General features: G+C 50.0%; 1 protein-coding gene across 12 annotated transcripts in view; it reads left to right on the forward strand.

The window, feature by feature from the left end:
- Positions 1 to 18,431, forward strand: part of PTPRS (protein tyrosine phosphatase receptor type S) — a 163,325-nt gene that overhangs the window by 137,191 nt on the left and 7,703 nt on the right. For 4 of the 12 annotated variants that reach the window (XM_087768953.1, XM_087768956.1, XM_087768963.1 and 1 more), the window contains 9 exons: positions 1,372 to 1,529; positions 2,544 to 2,555; positions 4,354 to 4,466; positions 6,908 to 6,955; positions 11,110 to 11,207; positions 13,939 to 14,062; positions 16,854 to 17,029; positions 17,602 to 17,721; positions 17,852 to 18,006. In XM_087768953.1, coding sequence (XP_087625079.1) covers positions 1,372 to 1,529; positions 2,544 to 2,555; positions 4,354 to 4,466; positions 6,908 to 6,955; positions 11,110 to 11,207; positions 13,939 to 14,062; positions 16,854 to 17,029; positions 17,602 to 17,721; positions 17,852 to 18,006 — 1,004 coding nt within the window. The remainder of the gene's footprint in view (positions 1 to 1,371; positions 1,530 to 2,543; positions 2,556 to 4,353; positions 4,467 to 6,907; positions 6,956 to 11,109; positions 11,208 to 13,938; positions 14,063 to 16,853; positions 17,030 to 17,601; positions 17,722 to 17,851; positions 18,007 to 18,431) is intronic. The other 8 variants (XM_087768959.1, XM_087768961.1, XM_087768964.1 and 5 more) reach the window with 3 other exon arrangements.

Below are 18,431 nucleotides of genomic sequence, written 5' to 3' on the forward strand. Positions count from 1 at the left end.
ACTCGAGTTCAGAGATCCCTAGGTCAAGCCCCTTCACAAAGAGTAATTTCTTGTAAAGGCTGTCCTTGTATTCCTTAGAGCAATGACCCTAGACGTCCTGCTTTGAGAGCAGCATGTCACACGCCCTGGTCATTACTAAGTTCCCCACCAAGCAGAGAGGGAGCATTTTTTTTATGGAAATCACTGCTGATTTCAGTGGTGCTGTGTTTGGCTTTATGAAAACAACTGTTCGAATATTTACCTGCCTCCTCCCTCATGCACAATAGAAAGCACTCTAATACTTAGTTGTTTTTAAATCCCCCTATGGAGTTGTAGCAGGGAGCTATTTGAAATTAAGGATTTTCAGAGGGTTTTTTTCCCAAATAAATATTTAGTTGTGTATTTGATATTAAAGGATTAGGCTGACACGCTTCTGAATGGGTTTCTCAATCGGATTACTGCAGCTTGCGGTAATTTCTGCTTTAGAACAAGGTACTGCATAGTCACTCACGACGGCCTGGATTCACAGCAGCTCCCGAGTATGTAGCAGTATTTCAGTCTTGCTGAGAGCTGATAGAGTTCAAGGACCCAGAGCCCAGATCTCCTGTTCTTGTCCTCTCCCAGACTTCTCACTCAAACCAGGGCATGCTGGTTCTCCTCTGTGCATTTTAGTTTCTGTAGTTCCCGTGTAAGATGGGAGGGACTGCGGCCTTCCTGGGGTGGGGAGATTGTAGCACTCCTGGGAACAAGCAGGCAATGCCCGTTAGTTAGGACTCTGATGGGTTTGAATGTGCCTCTGAATCTCCTCAAGAGCGCAGCTCACTGCAGAGGGAGCAGAGGAGACATATTGCATTTTATTAATTTACATTTAATTGTAAGGGTTGGGTTTTTTCAGTCACCAGACCAGACTGTTTCTAAGCGTTAATTCTTGTTTTAATCCCTTTCCCTCTTTCTCTGTAATCCCATCTGACTGTCAAAATCCAGATGGCTACACGAGAGCTTGGAGAAAGTGTTTGTGGCAGTGGAGGGGGCTCAGGGATGTGGTGGAACAGAGGCATAGTCAGCTGGTTTTCTAAAAGCACCTTGCTGGCTACAAGATTAGATGCGAGCCATAGGCATGAGCCAGTCTACAGCTTCATGTGAATGTGATCTTTCAGCGGTCTCTCTTGCCTGGAGCATTGGAGGAGGAAGATGCCTGTCACATAGATGCTCCCAGACAGAGGTTTTTCTATAGATTGAAGAGGGCATTTTCTCTGTTATTATTTGGTTTGTGCTGCAGAGAGCTCACATCCTTTCTAGCAGTTTCTCTGGTGGAATACTGTATGCTTGCCCGTTGTTTTCAGTCCCCATTCCATCTCTGAACTCTGTTCCACAATCTTTCATGTCTTCCAGACTTTTGCTGCTAGTCCTTTCTCTGACCCCATCCAGCTGGACAACCCTGACCCACAGCCGATCATTGATGGAGAGGAAGGGCTGATCTGGGTCATCGGGCCCGTCCTGGCCGTGGTGTTCATCATCTGCATTGTCATTGCCATTCTACTCTACAAAAAGTAAGAGATGCTTCTTGCCCAGATCTGTGACCATTCTGAATGTCCCCAGCTCTAGCCCCTAAAGGGAATTTGCTCCTTGGTCCTGTAGTTGTCAGCTGAGGACAAATCCTTCCACCAGCGCCGGAGAGAGGAGCCCTGAGGCACAAATGCTGAAATGGAAGGGTCTGACTGGCACAGGAGAGATGAGCAGTGGGTTGCAGGGACTTTGTGCTTCACAGTCTACCCCATGGCACTCAGTAAAGCTGTGCTTGTCTATAAACCGTCTGTCGTGGCACGTGTGCAGTGAGTTTGTCAGGTCTCTTGCCTGTCTCCTCCAGAAGAGCTGCTCACAGCCACAGCCTCGGGCTCCCCTTCCCGTGCTCTGTGTGTGTATGTACAGCAGGGGTGATGCAGAGACAGCACCTTTGTGCTCTGGATCAGCAGAGGCCTCCATTGTTCCCAGACTGGCTTTCAGTTGGAGTTGGGAGACAAGAGCGGCAGCAGGGGTGTAATGTCAGTCTGCAGGAGAGAGGAAGGAACAACCCCTGGAAATCTCTCCCTTTTCCTTGGCTTTCAGAGCAGCTCATGGTGCGTGGACGGGAATAGGGGCCCCTTGAGCCCACACAGGCCACGCTGTGCAGCGAAAGAGGACAGGAAAGGAAGCAGATGCTGAGCAAAATAGATCAAGAAAAGGGGCAGGATGGCAGCTATGGCCAGTGCAGGGGTGTCCTTAGCTGGGACATCCAGTACCCAGGATGGAGGGAGCTCCCCTAACCCTGCTCCGTCTTTCATCTGCACATGGGTGTGGCTTTTGCATCCCAGCTGCTGGGCACACAAGTGCTCTGGGGTCAGGGGCTCAGGTGGTCCTTGTTGGTGTTCATTAGCACTGACCTAAATGGGTAATCTTTGCTGGTCCCACCTTCCACCTGTGTTACCAGGGTTAGAGCTGAGCAAATATTTCCCCTTTCCTCTGCAAGTCCTTTCTAACCTGAACATTTGTCTTGTCTTCTCTCCACTTACTGCTTTCCTGGACAGCAAGCCAGACAGGTAAGAGCACCAGATTTGCCATTTACTTAGGTTCTTTCTTGCTGTGTGTTAGGCAGTGTTTACTGTCTGTGGTGATGGGGCTTTGTTGGTGCAGTTCCTACCGTTAGATCTGTCCTAACAGACACCCTGTGTCAGACTAGCACACGGGACCATGTTTGAATCAGGGTAGAAAAAGCAAAGAAAGCCCAGCTTTCTCCTGCTTCTCCATTCCTAAATATAATGGCCCTTTCTCAAGCTGAGCAGCAGTGACAGTAAACGGCTCATAAAACGTTGGGTTAATGGAGCAGAGAAACACCCATTTGTGTTGCAGTCAGAGGTGAAAGTGGGTTTTCTCCATGTCTGACTGCTCCATACGGGCTGTCCCTGAGCCACTGGCATACTGGAAGCAGAATCTCACCAGCTGAGCTGTCCTCGCCCCGTTGCAAAAGCCGTTCTTGCCCATCAGCCAGGGACTTCTAACAGAGTTCGTTTATGACTGCAAAAATGAGACTTATTTCGAACCATTGCCAAGGCTGGGAGAGCTTTCACTGGAAGTAACTTACGGGTTTAGCCAATGAACTATTAACAGCGGTTTCAGAACTGCGGCAAAAATAAACTACTCCCAAACTGCAAAGTGGTGTAATTCCAAAATGCTGCCCCATGCAGTGCTGGCAGGGCTCATGCCACTTCTTCTAGCTATTAATGACATTAAGAGACAGCTGAAAACGTACTGAATAACCTCCTCTCTGCCTACGTAATTGCCATTATTGCTGCAGGGATATTATTGGAGGCTTCTGTGCAACCCAAGCAGGAGAGGCAAGGAGCTCTACAGCCATCTTGCTAGAAGGGCTAGGACAGTATTTGCAAGCCTCAGGGTGTGGGTATATGTTCTCTGCCCTCTGGGGAAGTTCTGCTCCCAGCAGCTTGTCACTGTTCCCTTGCCAGAGGTTATCACATCTTCAGATCAGCACTGGGCTTTGCTTCCAAATTCTTTTCAAGGAGAGTGAGCCAGGTCAGCAAAGACTTTTCAACTGCCTCAGCTAACCTAACCCATTTTGAGCAAAATGTATTAGGAAGTACTTACATGTGCAGCTCAGCTGGCAGGTTGGAGCGGGCTTCAGCTTCTGGCAAGGAGGTGAGACAGATCTCAGCAGGCACAGCTGTGATGGGAGAGGATGTGTCTACACTGCTTTTTGAACCCAGATTTTTAGGGTTCTGCAGATCAAAAAAGGTTGAAAACCACTGCTCTGACTTCTCTGTCTGCAGCGAGGCACTGAGAGCTCCTAAACAAGCCAACAGAGCAATATCAGTGCTTTATGTCCAAGGTCATGGCCAGGAGATTCTGTACTTTTCCAAATGATTATGTTGGCTCTGGTTCTTTCAGGCTGAAAATGGCTTGGCCAAATTGGAAGGTTTCTGCTTACAGAGCTCTGCGGAGTTCAGTGGAGGCTTGGCTGTGCAGGGAGGCTGAAGTGTGAGTTCACAGCACCTCGGCTGCTCCTCGCTGCCTGCCTGTCCTTCTGCTGTGAGAAGGGGGAACTTCCAGACTTGTCTGAAAGCTGCTGAGGGGCTGCTGGGCCGTTGTAAACCCATCAAATACAGCACTGACAAAACCTTCCGTACCTCATCCCTTTTCTGGTGCATTTTATGTAACTTACATCCTTGGCTGCATCTGGCCCAGATTTCGGTGGGAGCTGTACTCAGGTCTGAACATGGCCCGAGCAGCTGAAAAGACTAAAAGGCCCATCAGCTAAGATGCTTTGTCTTTTTGTTTTTTCGTTTTTGTTTGTTTGTTTGTTTGTTCTTTTAAAAAAAAAAGCAAACGGAAAGATTCAGAGCCACGGACAAAGTGCCTCCTGAACAACGCTGAAATCACCCCTCACCACCCTAAGGACCCTGTGGAAATGAGGCGCATCAACTTCCAAACCCCAGGTAACCTGCTGCAAACCAGCCTTTCTCACTGGGAAGGCAGGCGTGGAGCAACTGCCCTTTCCTTAGCCCCTTCCTGCCTGCGCGAAGGCTGCCGCAGTGCTGCCTTTGAGACCTAATGCTAACCTAGGATGCGGCCAAGGAACCTCAAAGCCTTGTCTATGCTAAGTGAGACTGCTGATAGAAACCTTTGCTGGGAAACCCCAAGGACCTTGCACAGGCCCTACCCAGCCGCTAGCGAGGCAGGAGGAAGGGCTTTCCTGGACACCCAGCTAAAATGGTGCATTCTGGGCTAAGTACACAGCTGCAAGTGCCATGGCCGTGCCAAGCTTGCCAGACCACCAATGCTGCCGTGCCTCGCGCTGGGAGATCCCCAGGGGCGGTGGAGATGAAGCGTGGCGGGCTGCCCAGCACACACTGCTCCAGCCCCATGTGTAACTGGCGCTTGCTGCATACCTGCCAAAACACTCGTGTGAGGAGCCAGGCCTGCCCCGTGGGTTGTGCGGGGAGAGAAGGGCAGCTGGCTGCTTCGCGCAGGCGAGGCAGCGTCTCTTGCTTGGTGGAGACGCCATCACTGCGAACAGCCGCTGAGCCAGCGTGTAACTGCACTTAACTCCCGAGAGAAGCTTGATGCACCCTCCTTTCTGTACACGTGTGTCCCCATGAACATGCATGTCTAAGCTGCCTGCATGGCACCTCTGCAAGCCACCACTGACACGGCCCGGCCCGGGCACGTCCTCACGCAGACAGACACTCGGCAATGCTGACCGGTGCCTGCGCACTGGTACACACCTGCCTTGGAGTTCCTGGTGCTTGAGGATTTGGAAGGGAATTGATTGTGCTTTTTGGGGGCTGGCTGTTGTTTTCAGTTTGTTTGTATTTTTTTGCTGTTTTGTGCTTGTTAGTAATGTTTCTGCAGCTCCTGTTTCCCCTTCCCATCCCAGTCCTGTCCTTAGCATTGTCTGAGTTTTCTTAGGGTGAGGTTGGCAAGTCAGTAGGTACCCAGAGGGCAGGGATCTTTGGGGCAGCACAAACGCAGCACTGAGCTGAGGGTTTCATATCAAAAAGTTAGGAACAACCCGTTGGTATCAGCCCAAGCTTAGGAATGATTGAGTCTGAGCTGAGGGATGGAAGCAGGTTTAATCCAGTATGCAGGGCCTGAATGCAGAGCAGCTCAGCTTCAGTTAGGTCCCTAAATCAGCTCTTACTCAGCAGTGCTCTTGCGGGAGAGTCTGAAGGTGTTTGAGATCTGCAGGAGGAGAGCAGTCTGCTGTCTCTCTGAGCATGCGAGGGCCTGAGCGGGGCACTGCTTGGAAAGCTGGAGAGGCTCCTGCTGTCGCAACTGTTTCACCCTTTGTATGAGCAGCTTCTTGTGGGTGTCCTCAGCTGCAGCTCAGCAGCAGTTTGCATTTGTCTGGGGTTGGTGTTATACACAGGGTGCAAACCGGAGCTCCCTTTGGGAGTGTTCAGGTTGGTTTCTGGGTGCTCCAGGTGGTGATGTGAGACCCAAGAGAGAGCTGCACTCCTCCGTGTGAAACCTGTGCTGAGATCAAAGTAAAGATAAAAGGTCGTGGCCATCCAGCTGTGCCTGGGTGCTAAGAAGCAGCTGGGAGTGCTGTTTCATGGGTTTCCCTTACTGGGTGTTTCTCCCTGTCCCCAGAGGATAGCGGAGTCAGCTAAGGGCACTTCTGAGCTTCAGTTAACGTGATCGATAGATGAGGGAGTCCATCTTCCGTTGACCCTGCTGCTTGTAAAAGGTAGCTAAGACATGCAAACCTGCCATTAAGGCTCTACTAGGCAAAGGTCTGCAGATCTCAAAAGGCTGCCCGGCTTTGACTGGTCTAGCTTTAGAAAGATGCTGCCACCTTTTCTTTATAAGTTTATCTAGCCAAAGAGTTTATCTAGCTAGTTTATTCTGCTACATAGTTTGTAAAGCAGTAAAAGGTTTTAAAGGCTTTGGGAGAGTTGGTCACCTGCCTCCCCCAGAATTTTGCAAACAGTTGGGTGAAAATGGAAATGGATGGAAAAGCAGAGCTTGAAGTGTGTTGGTGATGATGGGGAGATTGTGGTGCAGTTTGCAGGGGAAGACTCCATAGGTGCTGTCTGAATTAAAGCCATTTGAATTAAATATATTGTGGTTTAGAAGAGGGCCTGTAGGCTCTTCTCCAGCCAGATGACGTGGGGTCCAGCAAGCAGAGAGTCTCTATCCTCTCCCCAGCAGCAAAACAGAGGGGGGACCTGGGAATGGGAGCATGCGTGAGCATCTGTGCAGCTCGGAGAGGGAAAAGCGTAGCACATCTTAGGTATCCTGTCCTAGCCTAATCAGCACAAAAAATAACTTTCTTTTCCTCTTTAGATTTATGTTGGTTTTTGTTTTTTTATTAGCATGAAATTTTTAAAAAAGTGTATATTTTATTTATTTTTTTTTTTACTGTTTTCTGCAGATTCTGGTCTGAGCAGCCCTCTCAGTGACCCTGAGTTTGACTTTGAAAGTTAGTTCCTGTGTGTTTTTGTTCCTGTTGGTTTCATTTCCCCCCCCATTATTATTTTTTCTCTTCTGTCTCTTTCCTTTCCAATTCTGTTTCGTTCCTGTTATGTTTTGGGTTTTTTTTTTCCGAATTCGCTGTATTCCTGCAGTGTTTGCCCATCTCATCCCTTTTCTGTGCCATCTGTTTGTCTGAACTGCGCTTCCAGTTTTACAGTATCAACTAACAGGCCTTTTGCAAGACAAGGGTAGTAGCAGCAGCAGCAGAATAGAGCCCCCGGTAGCAGCACGGGACACTGTCCGTCCTTCTGTGTCTCTTTTGCTGTCTCAAGAGAAAGACCTAGGTTTCAAGGCTTCCTTTTCTCCCCGTTGTCGAACATGTTTCATTTCTGAAGCTTGGCTAAATGTCCCTCGTACTTATTCACGGGCAGAAAGCGATCTTTTGTGCACCGGTGTGTGAGCGTTGTATGTGTGCGTGCCTGTGTTTTTGTGTTCATTGCTTCATAACGTGGGGAAAGAGAAAACCGGAGCTGCAGCTGACGATCCCTGCACTCTTTGGAGAGAGCCGCACAGGCACCTTTTCATGTCAGTCGAGGAAAAGGGCCATTGCCCATCTGTGGCAGGTGTCGGTTCCTTGGCATCAGCTTGTTCCAGGAGCACAAAGCCCAGAGGCCTCTCCATGGTCCTCCACACCCCCTGGGTTTCATGCGGAGTGCCATCCAGCCGCGGCGATTTTGCAAGGATAAATGGGTTCTGGCCCATGTAACAGATGTTACGGTGACGTTTCTGGCGAGTTGGCTGGTGCACAGAGAATCAAGTCTTTTGTGATAAGATTAGAGAGATTCAAGTGATTGAAATGTTAGATGAGACTGGCTCTAAAAGACTTCATCCCCATTAGAAGCCAAGATCCCAGCTTTGCTGGGTGGGTTTTGGGTTTGATTTTTTTTTTTTAATGCTGGGCAGGGAAGTAGATGTGAGATTTTTAGCTGACAAATGTGAAGAATCACAAATGCTGTGATTGTGCTCAAAGATGTGAGGGCTGGGACACTTTTCTGAATAGTTTAATGCAAATATTGGTCTCTCTGGTATTGAATACCCCTGTCAATACTGTCCCAGTCCACCTGCCACCTCCCCTAGTGTAACAGAGGGGCTTCGTGTGGGTATTTTTCAAGCCACGCTGATCCCTGGCTGAGCCTCAGCCCACGGCAGCGTTCCCTCTGCCACCCTTGCCGCTGCGGGAGGTCTCCCTGGGTGGCAGCCCCCCAGGTAGCCAGGAGGCCGCTGAGCAGAGGAACCTGCGAGCCATTTCCCCTCATGTCTAAATAAGAGTTATTGAATTAAAGCAGACAAAAGAGGAGCTGCTGCAGCTGACGCAGCAGTGCCGGCTGGTACCGCTGGGAAGTACCGCTCCTGGCTCATTTAATATCAAACTCCTCCTGGATCTTAATGGGAACCCCGATGCACTTGGCATTTTGACCAGGAAAGTGTTTATCGCCGCAGAGGTTTCTGGTCTTCTTTTATTATAAAGGGCCCTAGAAATTGATCTGACAAGGAGATTTCTGTCTTTAACAGCAGCAAAACAAGGCAAGTTCCCATGTGCTCTCAGCCAGTGTCTGTTTGCAGCGGGGTGGAGGTGAGGGCGGGATGTTCCCCAGCAAGGAGACAGAGCTGCTGTTCAGGAGCTGGTCACACTGAGGATTTTTCCTGGAGCTTTTACGAAGGAAACTTGTCAAATGCCTTCAAGGGGAATGTGACTTCTCGTTCCAGATTGGCACAGTGGGCCTCTCCCATGCAGCCCACTTGCTCAGAGGGAATGACGCATATTGCTCCATGACTTCTAAGCCAAAGAGAATCTGGGGTTTTTTTTCTTGCTTGCTCGTTATTACTGGGTTTTCTGATGGTTATTTTTTTCCTTTTAACCTACATGTTCATCATTTGGGATTTCATTTACGGCACTGTGTTTCTAAGCACACTTCTGCAAATATCTCGAGGTTTTTGCAGCAGAGTCAGGTGGTGGCAGCTGGGCCGAGAGCTGCCTGGCTGCCTCCCAGCCCAGGTGGGAAGAAGTCAGTGAGGGGGTGACCTGCAGAGACCTGGAGACAGCTTACTGAGTTGCCAGAAGTTGTTCTGAGTAGGGCTCAGCTTTGCTCTTAAGCTACGGCTCAAGGTATGTTCAGCCCTTTCTTTCAGAGGCCCGAGGACAGGCGTTGAGAAAAGTGTTTATAATATTCACTTGGTTTGGTCTCTGATCTTGGGCATCTCAGCCAGTGTGGCCTTCCCATCCCACATGGGCGGAGAGAGGACCAGTTCCTCTGAACACCCCCAGTCTGCATCTGGTGCTGTGGTACTGGGGTAGATGGCAGCCACCTTCCAGTCCAGGGCGGGAAGCAAAGGAGAAATCCTTCTCCAGGTGCTACAGGACTACAGGACAGCAAGACCCTAACTAGGAGCTTGTCCTTCATGAGCTGGGAGAGACTTTCTGCCTTGATCCTCACCAGAGTAAAATGGAGCCAGCGCAGCCTCCAGAATACTTCGGGGTTATTTTTGTGAGCTTCTTTGGTCTATTCCCCCCGCTTCTATTTTCAGCCAGACTTCCTTGTGCTGAAAGTAGATGTCTAGTTAGCTTAGGAGAAACCTGTTGGAGTGGTGGCTCAGATCCCCACTCTGTGGCAGACTCGTCCTGTCCCCAGGCCTGGGGGAGGCAGCATCTCTCTAGAAGTCACTGTAAAACTGAGGATGTCATGCTTGCTTTGCCATCTCTGTGCTGAGTTTTCAGAGTATCTGACCATGCTGCTGCCACCGCCGCTGCTTTGTCACACACCAACACCCACGGGGCTCGAAATTCTCCCTGGCTTCCATCTCTTCTCCACTCCTGTCCTTCTCATTGGGGGCACTGACCAGGGCTTCTCAGCATGCTGCTGTCCTTGCCTGTCCACGGTCATTCATAGCGGGATCGGCTGGCAGACAGCATGGGAAGCCTTTGGAAAAACATAATCCAATGCAGATGAGCAAAGCACGGAGCGCTTTTCCACCTTGATTTGTAACCTAGCTATTTGAGACGATAGGACGGGAAGGATCCCTGCTCTTTCCAGAGCTCCAGCTGCCCCTCTCAGAGCAACGTGTGCAAATCACACTTCAGACTGAAAACCAAGCCTGCCTTCGCTGCTCAGCCCCGTTCGTGGCTGAGATGTGCCTTCAGTCTGATGCAGCGTGGCCCTCCTACTACCAGTACATCTCAGAGAAGATCGAGTCTGTTCTCTGGCAGTTCTGTCTGCCTCAATACAAGCACAACTAAGTGTTGGTGAGAATTGCGAGGGTAGCAGGTGAACCAGGGTCACGAGGCATCGGTCTCCCCAGCAAATTGTTTCCCATCCCCCAGACTGAGAAGGGGCAGGAAGGATTTTTTGCCTCTCCATCGCAAAAGGTAACAACCTCCCCAGCAGAGGCTGCGACGGGGTCGGCACAGCCTGCCCCGCAGGTGGAAAAGGGAGGGCGAGGACAGAGCGGTGCTGGCCATCTGTGGGCCGTGCTCTAGAAGGAACATCATCCACCGGCCATGAGCGGGAAGAGGAGCCAGTGCTTGACGTTTCCGTACCTGGTTGCACTCTTGAAGCTCCATGAGCTCACCAAGAAGCTGACAGAGCCAATGTTGTGCAAAGGACAATTCCTGAAAAGCCTCCCCTGCTTCCCCCCATCTGCATTCCCTTCCCCTGCCCCACATCACCATGGTTGGCTGGATCCCTGCCCCTTCCCTTCTTTTGTGTTGGAGTTTGTTTATGATCATTGCGGGTGCTGTAACATTTGCTGCGTAGGTTCCTCTGGCAGCGTTTGCTCATTTTAAGTCCACTATTGGAATCGCTAACATGCATCTGCTCTTCGGATTTTCCTTTTTATTTTGCTCTGATTTACACATTGAAAATGGGGCCATCACGGGAACACTCTCATTTTACTGGTTTTTTGATTTCCTTGATTTTTATTTTTTACTTCCAAGGACACAATTTCGAGCCCTGAATTCTTCTCTTCTAACCTCCCTACTTTCATTGCAGATCTTACATTGTAATTTTTTTCTTTTCTTGTTTCTTCTTTCTTCTAAAATGTGCAACAGTCGTGAATTTTAGTTATTATTAAATGAGATTCTTTTCCTGCTGTCTTGTCTTTTAGGTATGCTCAGCCACCCACCAATCCCCGTTTCCGAGCTGGCTGAACACACAGAGCATCTCAAAGCTAATGATAACCTGAAATTGTCCCAAGAGTATGAGGTATGAGCAAGAGTGAGTGCTGTGCATGGGTTTGCAGAGCCAGGGAATTAGGAAATTCAGACAAGCCCTCATCCAAATAAACATAGCTGCATTTTAAGGATCTGGGTAGTTGAAATAAAAAAGCTATTTATGTATTTAAAATTAAGTACTTGCTCAGTATTTTGCTAGGTTCAATTCCAGATCATAGAAAAGAAGGAGGCTTGGTTCATGAGCCATTCCTGTCCAAAGAGCGGGCATCTTGGGCAGGGTCTGAGCTCCCTTGGTGAAGGGGGACGCGTTTCTGGAAGCTGACTGCCGGACAGATAGGATGGGGTGTTGTCCTCGGGGGTCTTGTGTCTCGCTGCTGAAGGTGGAGAGGACCAAACCAAGGAATGTGATGCCCAGTTTTAGACAGCTGAAGTCAGGCGAGGTGAACAGTAAGTCCTCCACAGCTGACATGATCAGCAGCCACAGAGCTAAAGCTGAAAGAACAAGAGGATTTGTGCCTTTCTTGTCTTGTCTGGGGGTTTTGTGCTCTTTTTTTCTCCTTCCTGCTAACGTTTGGTTACTCAAACGGGCTCCAGCAGGCGACGAGCTGCGGCTGCTGGACTTGCATTTCAAATGACTATCCCGGACTGTGAAATTCCCCCCTTGCCGGGGCTGACAGGTCAGGCCAGTCCCAAGGCAGACTGAGGGGGGAAGGCGAAGAGCATCATAGCCCCCACGCTACCACTGCCGCTACGTAGCACGGCATCCGTGTCGCCAGACAGGGAAGGGCTGTGTGCTTGCACAAACCTGCTCCTGTCCGCGCACGGGGTTGTGGCTGCGTCAGCACTGGTTAAATTCCAGTGCAAACGCCCGGTCCTGCCGGGGCCATCGATATGTGGGTTGCTTTCATTGCAGATTGAACATATGACTGAATTTTTGTTGTTGTTGTTCAAAGACATAAAATGCCCCAATATTTTTAGACTAATAACTAGTCTAGACTGCCTAGTTCTGTTTGCAGGCAGAGAGCGAGGGGATATTTTCTGAACAAAGGACTGGTTCTGGAATGCTTTCTCCCGGTCTGGCTTGCAAACATCAGCATGCGTGAAGCGGCTCTGTGCTCGCAGCTCCGCACCCCCGGAGGGGGGGTTGCGCATTGGAGAAGGCGCATTCGCTCTGCTGGGGTCTTGCACCCTGCGCTGGGGCGCGGGGGGAGCAGCAGCCTGTTAATATGCTCTGTCCAGATTTCAAAGGCTGATTTGCATAATGCAATATCCCAAGTGCCCTGGCTTTGTTCCAGCACAACCTCCTCTAGTGGGAGAGCCAGAGCTAAACAAACATCGCTAATGAAATGAATGCAAGGCGAGATTAGAGGGATAGAGAGCAGACAGACACATTACAACAGTATAAATACCCATTAGTTAGAAATGGTCCGCAGCGAGAGTGCAAGGGGACGTTTGCGTCGGGTGGTTTTGCGCCAGTGTTGCCACGACTGCCAGAGCTGAGCTGTGCTGAGGTGCTCTGGGGCCGGCAGAGGCAGGGGAGGGCAGCGGGAGCGGGTGCCTGGCAAGGGCTGACTTCTGCGGGCTCAAAGGGCCGAATCCAGGCAGGCGTGTGCGGGACCCTGTCCCCACCGGCTGGGAGCGGCAGGCAGGGAGAGGGAGAGCGAACAGCGGGAACCACAGCTCAGCATGCTCCTGCCAAGCCTCCAATTGAGGCAAACCCCTAGGGCTCTGCAAAATGATGAAGGAATTAAGCCCTTGTTTTATTTAATTCTCTGGCTGAGGATTTAGAGGTAAACGTAATTAACCTAATTTCCATATCTGGGACAGCTGGACGTTAGGAAGAAAAAAAACCAACCACCAAACCTGGCATAAATTACCAGGACAGGCAGAGAGGATTTTTCTCTCCAGTGCATTTCATTGTTTACTCCTTCATCCCTTCTAGGAAAACACCACGTTGATTCAGTTTCTTAGGGCCAGGGTCCGTACCCTCTCTGTCCGGGGAGCTGCCCTGCTCCCGCCCTGCGGAGCCTGCCCCTGCCAGACTCCCCCCCTGGTGCTTTCTGCCCCCTTCGCGCCTGGGAGACCTTCGGCGCTGAGTCTGTGTGGGGCCAGGTCACGCCGTCCCTGCTCTTCATGGAGCAGCCCAGTCCCCTCCTGCTGCCCATGACAGCAAGGTTTTTCCCTGATGTTTCATGTCCTGCTTGCGCACATGGTTATAAACCTTGTCCTAGCTTAAATATCATCTTCTCCAGGTAGTAGTACTCACCAAGACGCTGGTATATTTATGCCTTCTTAATTGTTGTTTAGTTTAACCATGCACAGATTTAGCCTCTTCATCATTTCATAAATACGTCCTGATGTGATTGTTCCTGTTCTCTCCCAATTGCCGGCTGTTTATCAGCGTCAGTAACGCAGGGCTGTAGCGAATGCAGTGCAGCCTCGGCAGAAGTGCGAGCCAAGGCCTCTGTATTGCAGCCTGAAATGGCACCGATGCTTTTGCCGCCGGGTTGCACTGCATCGTGCCACAGGGGGAATTGTCTCAGGTATCGCTCTGGGGAGACGGGACCTGAGCACGCTGTGCCACTGGGCTGGGGCTTTTCCACAGCCAAGATCAGTTCTTGAGGGAAGCAAATGGTGAATGCTGCATTCCTCAGCTAGATCTTCAGAGCCGTGATCTGTCCCATGTGGAACAAGGTATTCGGAGCTTGATTTGCTGCTTTTTTCCTCTCTGACTCTTCTGTTTTCTTTCCCCATTCCTCCAGTCCATTGACCCTGGCCAGCAATTCACCTGGGAGCACTCCAACCTCGAAGTGAACAAGCCCAAAAACCGTTATGCGAACGTGATTGCTTACGACCACTCGCGCGTCATCCTGCTGCCCATTGAAGGTACTGTAGCATCTCTACTCCTACGTGTCAGTGCTAGGCTGAAGTTGCTGCAGGGAAACGTATTGCCCATGCTCTTCTCCCTTCCCTGTTACCCTCTATTTATATTCTTCTCTTAGCATCTCCCTGGGAGTTAGCAAGCAGGAGATGCCTTCGTAAACCACACATTTGTTAACTTCTGATGACTGGCATGTTCCCTGGAGCTGCAGTCTCTCATTTCAAGGGCTGGTTTATCAAGAACCTATCTTCCCTTTACTTGGAGATCCCTGCTCGATACATTTCTGACTGAATTCTGAAGAATTCAGACCACATAGTGCTTTAGAGAGAGCGGGAACAGGGCAGTGGGTGGCAATGCATGTGGAGTGTATCTGTACAGCGGATGAATGAGAAGTAAGCACAGGGCTAATTCTACAAATGTGAGTGTCAGCAACATAGCAAAGATGTGGCTGCTGAGTTGTACAGACGTAAAGATTACTTGATATGCAGCTCTTGCTGCAGTCCTGGCCCCTAAAAGGCTAAGAATAAGAAGGGGTTAGTGTTAGCCTGGTAGGTCATAAATTGTTTCCTGAGCTTCTAATGTGAGTGATGGTGCAGTCAGAAAATTTACATTAAATCTCACAACTCGTGGCTCTTAACAGAGTTGCTCTGGTGCACGCTAGGATAAGAGGGGCTTTTGGTGGAGAAGAGATGGAGTTTAACAGGGCACCTGCTTTGGTTGCTGCTGCCGAGATAATGTTCGAGTTCCGTCGTGTCAGGTTGTGTGTGGCTGTGCTGTACAGATAAAGTATTTAAGGCCGGTCTTGCGTTGCCAAGAGCTGATCATCTGAGCAGAGAGCATAGGGGATGTCCTAATAACCCCCTGGTGAATGTAAAGGTTAATTCAGAAGCCTTCGTGAGAAGGGAATTGCTAGAATAATCTCCCTCTGCTGAGGTAACTCCGAGGGACGTAGGGAAGTGGAAGAGCTGTTCCTGGGGTAACAACAGATTGCGGTGATTTGCCAAAAAGCTGCACAAATCTGGATTGGTCTTGTCTCCCATTAGAGGATTTTCAACATTTCTCATTGTGAAGATGACTGTGTTCTGGCTTGTTTTATATCTGAGATTAATATTGTATGAGCCAAGGAAAGCAAAGTCTTAAAAGTTGCCTTGTCATTCAAGGGAAAAGAGAAGGACACAAGTGTAGGAATGAAGGCTGCTTTGGGCTGGTCTCAGCTCTTAGGAAAGCAGAAGCACGGGGCTGGAGGCAGGCAGCAGTCCTGACTCTGCCCAGGTGCCATCGTGAGGGACCGATGGGGCAAGTAGGACAGGCCAAGGTTTAATTTTCAAGCATCTGAGAGGTTCTGACATGCCTTGGCCGGTGTGTTTCTTCCTACCAGGCTGTATTTTATGCTGAGGGCTGGAAGATGAAAGGAGTTGGAGAAATTAGTTGTTGCTTTCTCTTTGTTTTAAATTTGGATTTGTCAAGGCTGCAGATTGTCACCGTCTGCTTGGTCAGGAAGAAGTAGTGGCTTTAATTCCGTGACTTCTCTGTAACTGGGCCTGTCACACAGCAAAACATTGCAGGAGCTCATGGCCACCATTTTAAATTACCGAGTGGACCCGAGGGGGCTGGAGAGGAGATTAATTCCGGAAACTCAGCCTTGATCACGTTCCTGCTGCTGCTGCACAGCCGCCTTCCCTCCTGAAATTTCAGATTGGGAAGGAATGGGGGCAGGGAACCCTCCAGAAATTTAATCAAAAGCCATTTCTACCAGCAGCTGAAATTACCGAGTACCCTTGAGGACTGGCAGGCAATTCAGCGTGGATTGCACCTTGCCAACAGAAGCAGCAATGTCTCTTGCTACAGCAGGATGAGGACTAGCAACCCAATTTCATATTGGTTCTGCTCCCCACCCTTGGCTCCCCCTTGAGACAGGAGTTAAGCGTTCTGTACCGAGTTAATCATAGGTTAGCAGAAACCTGCCAACCTTGCCAGCTGCTCTGCTGTAATTAGGAATGGGCCAAATCACCAAACAGTGTGGATCCTCCGTGCCAATCTCAGAGGCTCTAAAGCTGAACCTGAACATCAGCACTTGCCAGTGTCCATTTTAACTTCAGAGCAGTTTTCTCCTGCCATGTCCCAATCACCCTCTTCACTCTGGCAGTACCTCCTGCCACTCATATCAAACCCCTCAGGCAAGGACACAGGCAAGCAGCTGTAACTCAATAGCCTGTAACTCATGTGAATAGGAAGAAAAACCCACTCCTAAAAATGACAGCGGACAATTTAAAGCAAGTCAAAGCCTGTAATTTCAAAGCCTTTACTGGCTGAATCAAGCCTGGTTTTATTCCTTACTTTGTCCAGCTGCAGCTCGCTGCCTGGGGTTAGACTGTGGGCTGCGCAGTGCATCGACCAGGTGCAGGTGCTGCCCAGACTCTGGGCATTCTGGGACAAGGACTTGGGTTTCTCCTGTTTGAGACCAGTGAAGCAAGAGCCTTAGGCCAGGACTTTTGCTCCTGTTGGCAACACTGGTAAGAAGACTATGGTTTCAAGGCTTGATATTTGGTCTCTTTAATATCTTTTGCAAGAAGTTATTTGTCTCCCTGCAATGCAGACCCTGGAGGCAGGAGCTTTAGCTGGGAAGAACTTGCAAAGAGCCTGTTACTCCCAGCTGTGATTCTAACCCACCACAAAGGCTTTGGTGGTTTTGCAGAGGAATTATCTCTAACAGCATTCCTGCAAAGATCTCCTCATGCTTCCAACTATGTAAAGTCCTGCACAATCCACTAACTTGCTTTTGCTGATTTAATACAGGAATTGTGGGCAGCGATTACATCAACGCCAACTACATCGATGGCTACCGGAAGCAGAATGCCTACATTGCCACGCAGGGGCCGCTGCCAGAGACCTTTGGAGACTTTTGGAGGATGGTGTGGGAGCAGCGTTCAGCTACTATTGTTATGATGACTAAGCTGGAGGAGAAATCACGGGTAAGATGCAGGAGAGGGATGACTAGTTAGTCATAATCCTGGGGGACTGGAGGGTAGGGTTGGGGAACAGCAAATCCCTTTGATCTGCAGCCCACATTGATGTCAGTGGGGGATTTCTGCCTGCTTTGCCAGCACCCTGAAAGTTCAGTGATTCATTGCTTTTAAAAAAAACAAACCATTCACCCTGGAAAGCTGCAGCCTCCTTTGCAACTCCAAGAGGACGCTCAATCCCACTGCATGCTTTGTAGGTCTGTCTCGGAGTTAATCATGTGGCAAGTTTCACATTCAGTTCTCTTGTTTAACAAGCCCCAGTACATTCGCTCTAATCTTCAGGATCATTCCAGTCTATTGTCTACATGATTGATGTGGTGCATCAAAGCCTGTGCTTAGTCAGCAGGAGCTTTTCATGCCGGTCCGTCCCTGTCCTGGTGCTCTGGAAAGACATTTCTTGCACCTTCCCTCCCCTTTGCGACCTGGCCAGCTTCACCTGTAACGACATCAGGGCAGTTCTAGAACGAGCTTCTCCTGCGTAGGGTTTGTTCCAGCATTGAGCAATGCCTCCTGTCTTCCAGATAAAATGTGACCAGTACTGGCCAGGCCGAGGTACAGACACCTATGGAATGATTCAAGTGACGTTACTGGATACCATTGAATTGGCCACATTCTGCGTTCGAACGTTCTCCCTTCATAAGGTAACCTTTCTCCCGCTCCTGTTTTTTCCCCGGTGATGGGCTACAGCACGCGCTCCGTACACAGCACGGGCAGGGTATGGCAGTGTTGCTGGTACCTCACATTGCTCTTGGTGCCCTTTCGTTTTTGCAGAATGGCTCCAGTGAGAAGCGGGAGGTCCGCCAGTTCCAGTTCACAGCGTGGCCTGACCACGGTGTACCTGAGTACCCCACTCCATTCCTGGCTTTTCTGAGACGGGTGAAAACCTGCAACCCCCCTGATGCTGGTCCCATTGTGGTGCACTGCAGGTACGGATTTCCTTCACCTAACTCTTGCATGGGGCCATCCGCAAGCGAGGCAGAAGTTCGGGATGTTGATTTGCACCAAGGAGATGTGTACAGTCTCCTAGCGAGTGTCCAGCAGGCGAGAGCTCTCCTGTAAAGTGGATTCCCAGCCAGTATCTGAGGAGGATACTTGGGTTTTCATTGAGCGCAGTTTCCTGAGATGATGAGTGGTTTAGTTTGCACCAAATCACTCAGACCTTGTTAGCAACAGGAAGCACCCTGTCCTGTAGCAGCGTCTGGTTTTGTGTGTAGGGGTTGTCTCTTGTCACAGCAGGAAAGGAGGAAGATGGAGGGTGACCGAGGAAGCGGCTTGGTGCTGCTGCATTGGGTGTTTGGGAGGCAGAGTCGCCTCAGCTGTCCAAGGGAGAGCTGACAGCGATTGAAAGAGG

This window comes from Nipponia nippon, unplaced genomic scaffold, assembly GCF_047370975.1.
Source record: "Nipponia nippon isolate SJK-2023a ecotype South Korea unplaced genomic scaffold, ASM4737097v1 scaffold_31, whole genome shotgun sequence".
In the NCBI taxonomy this organism is placed as follows: Eukaryota; Metazoa; Chordata; class Aves; order Pelecaniformes; family Threskiornithidae; genus Nipponia; species Nipponia nippon.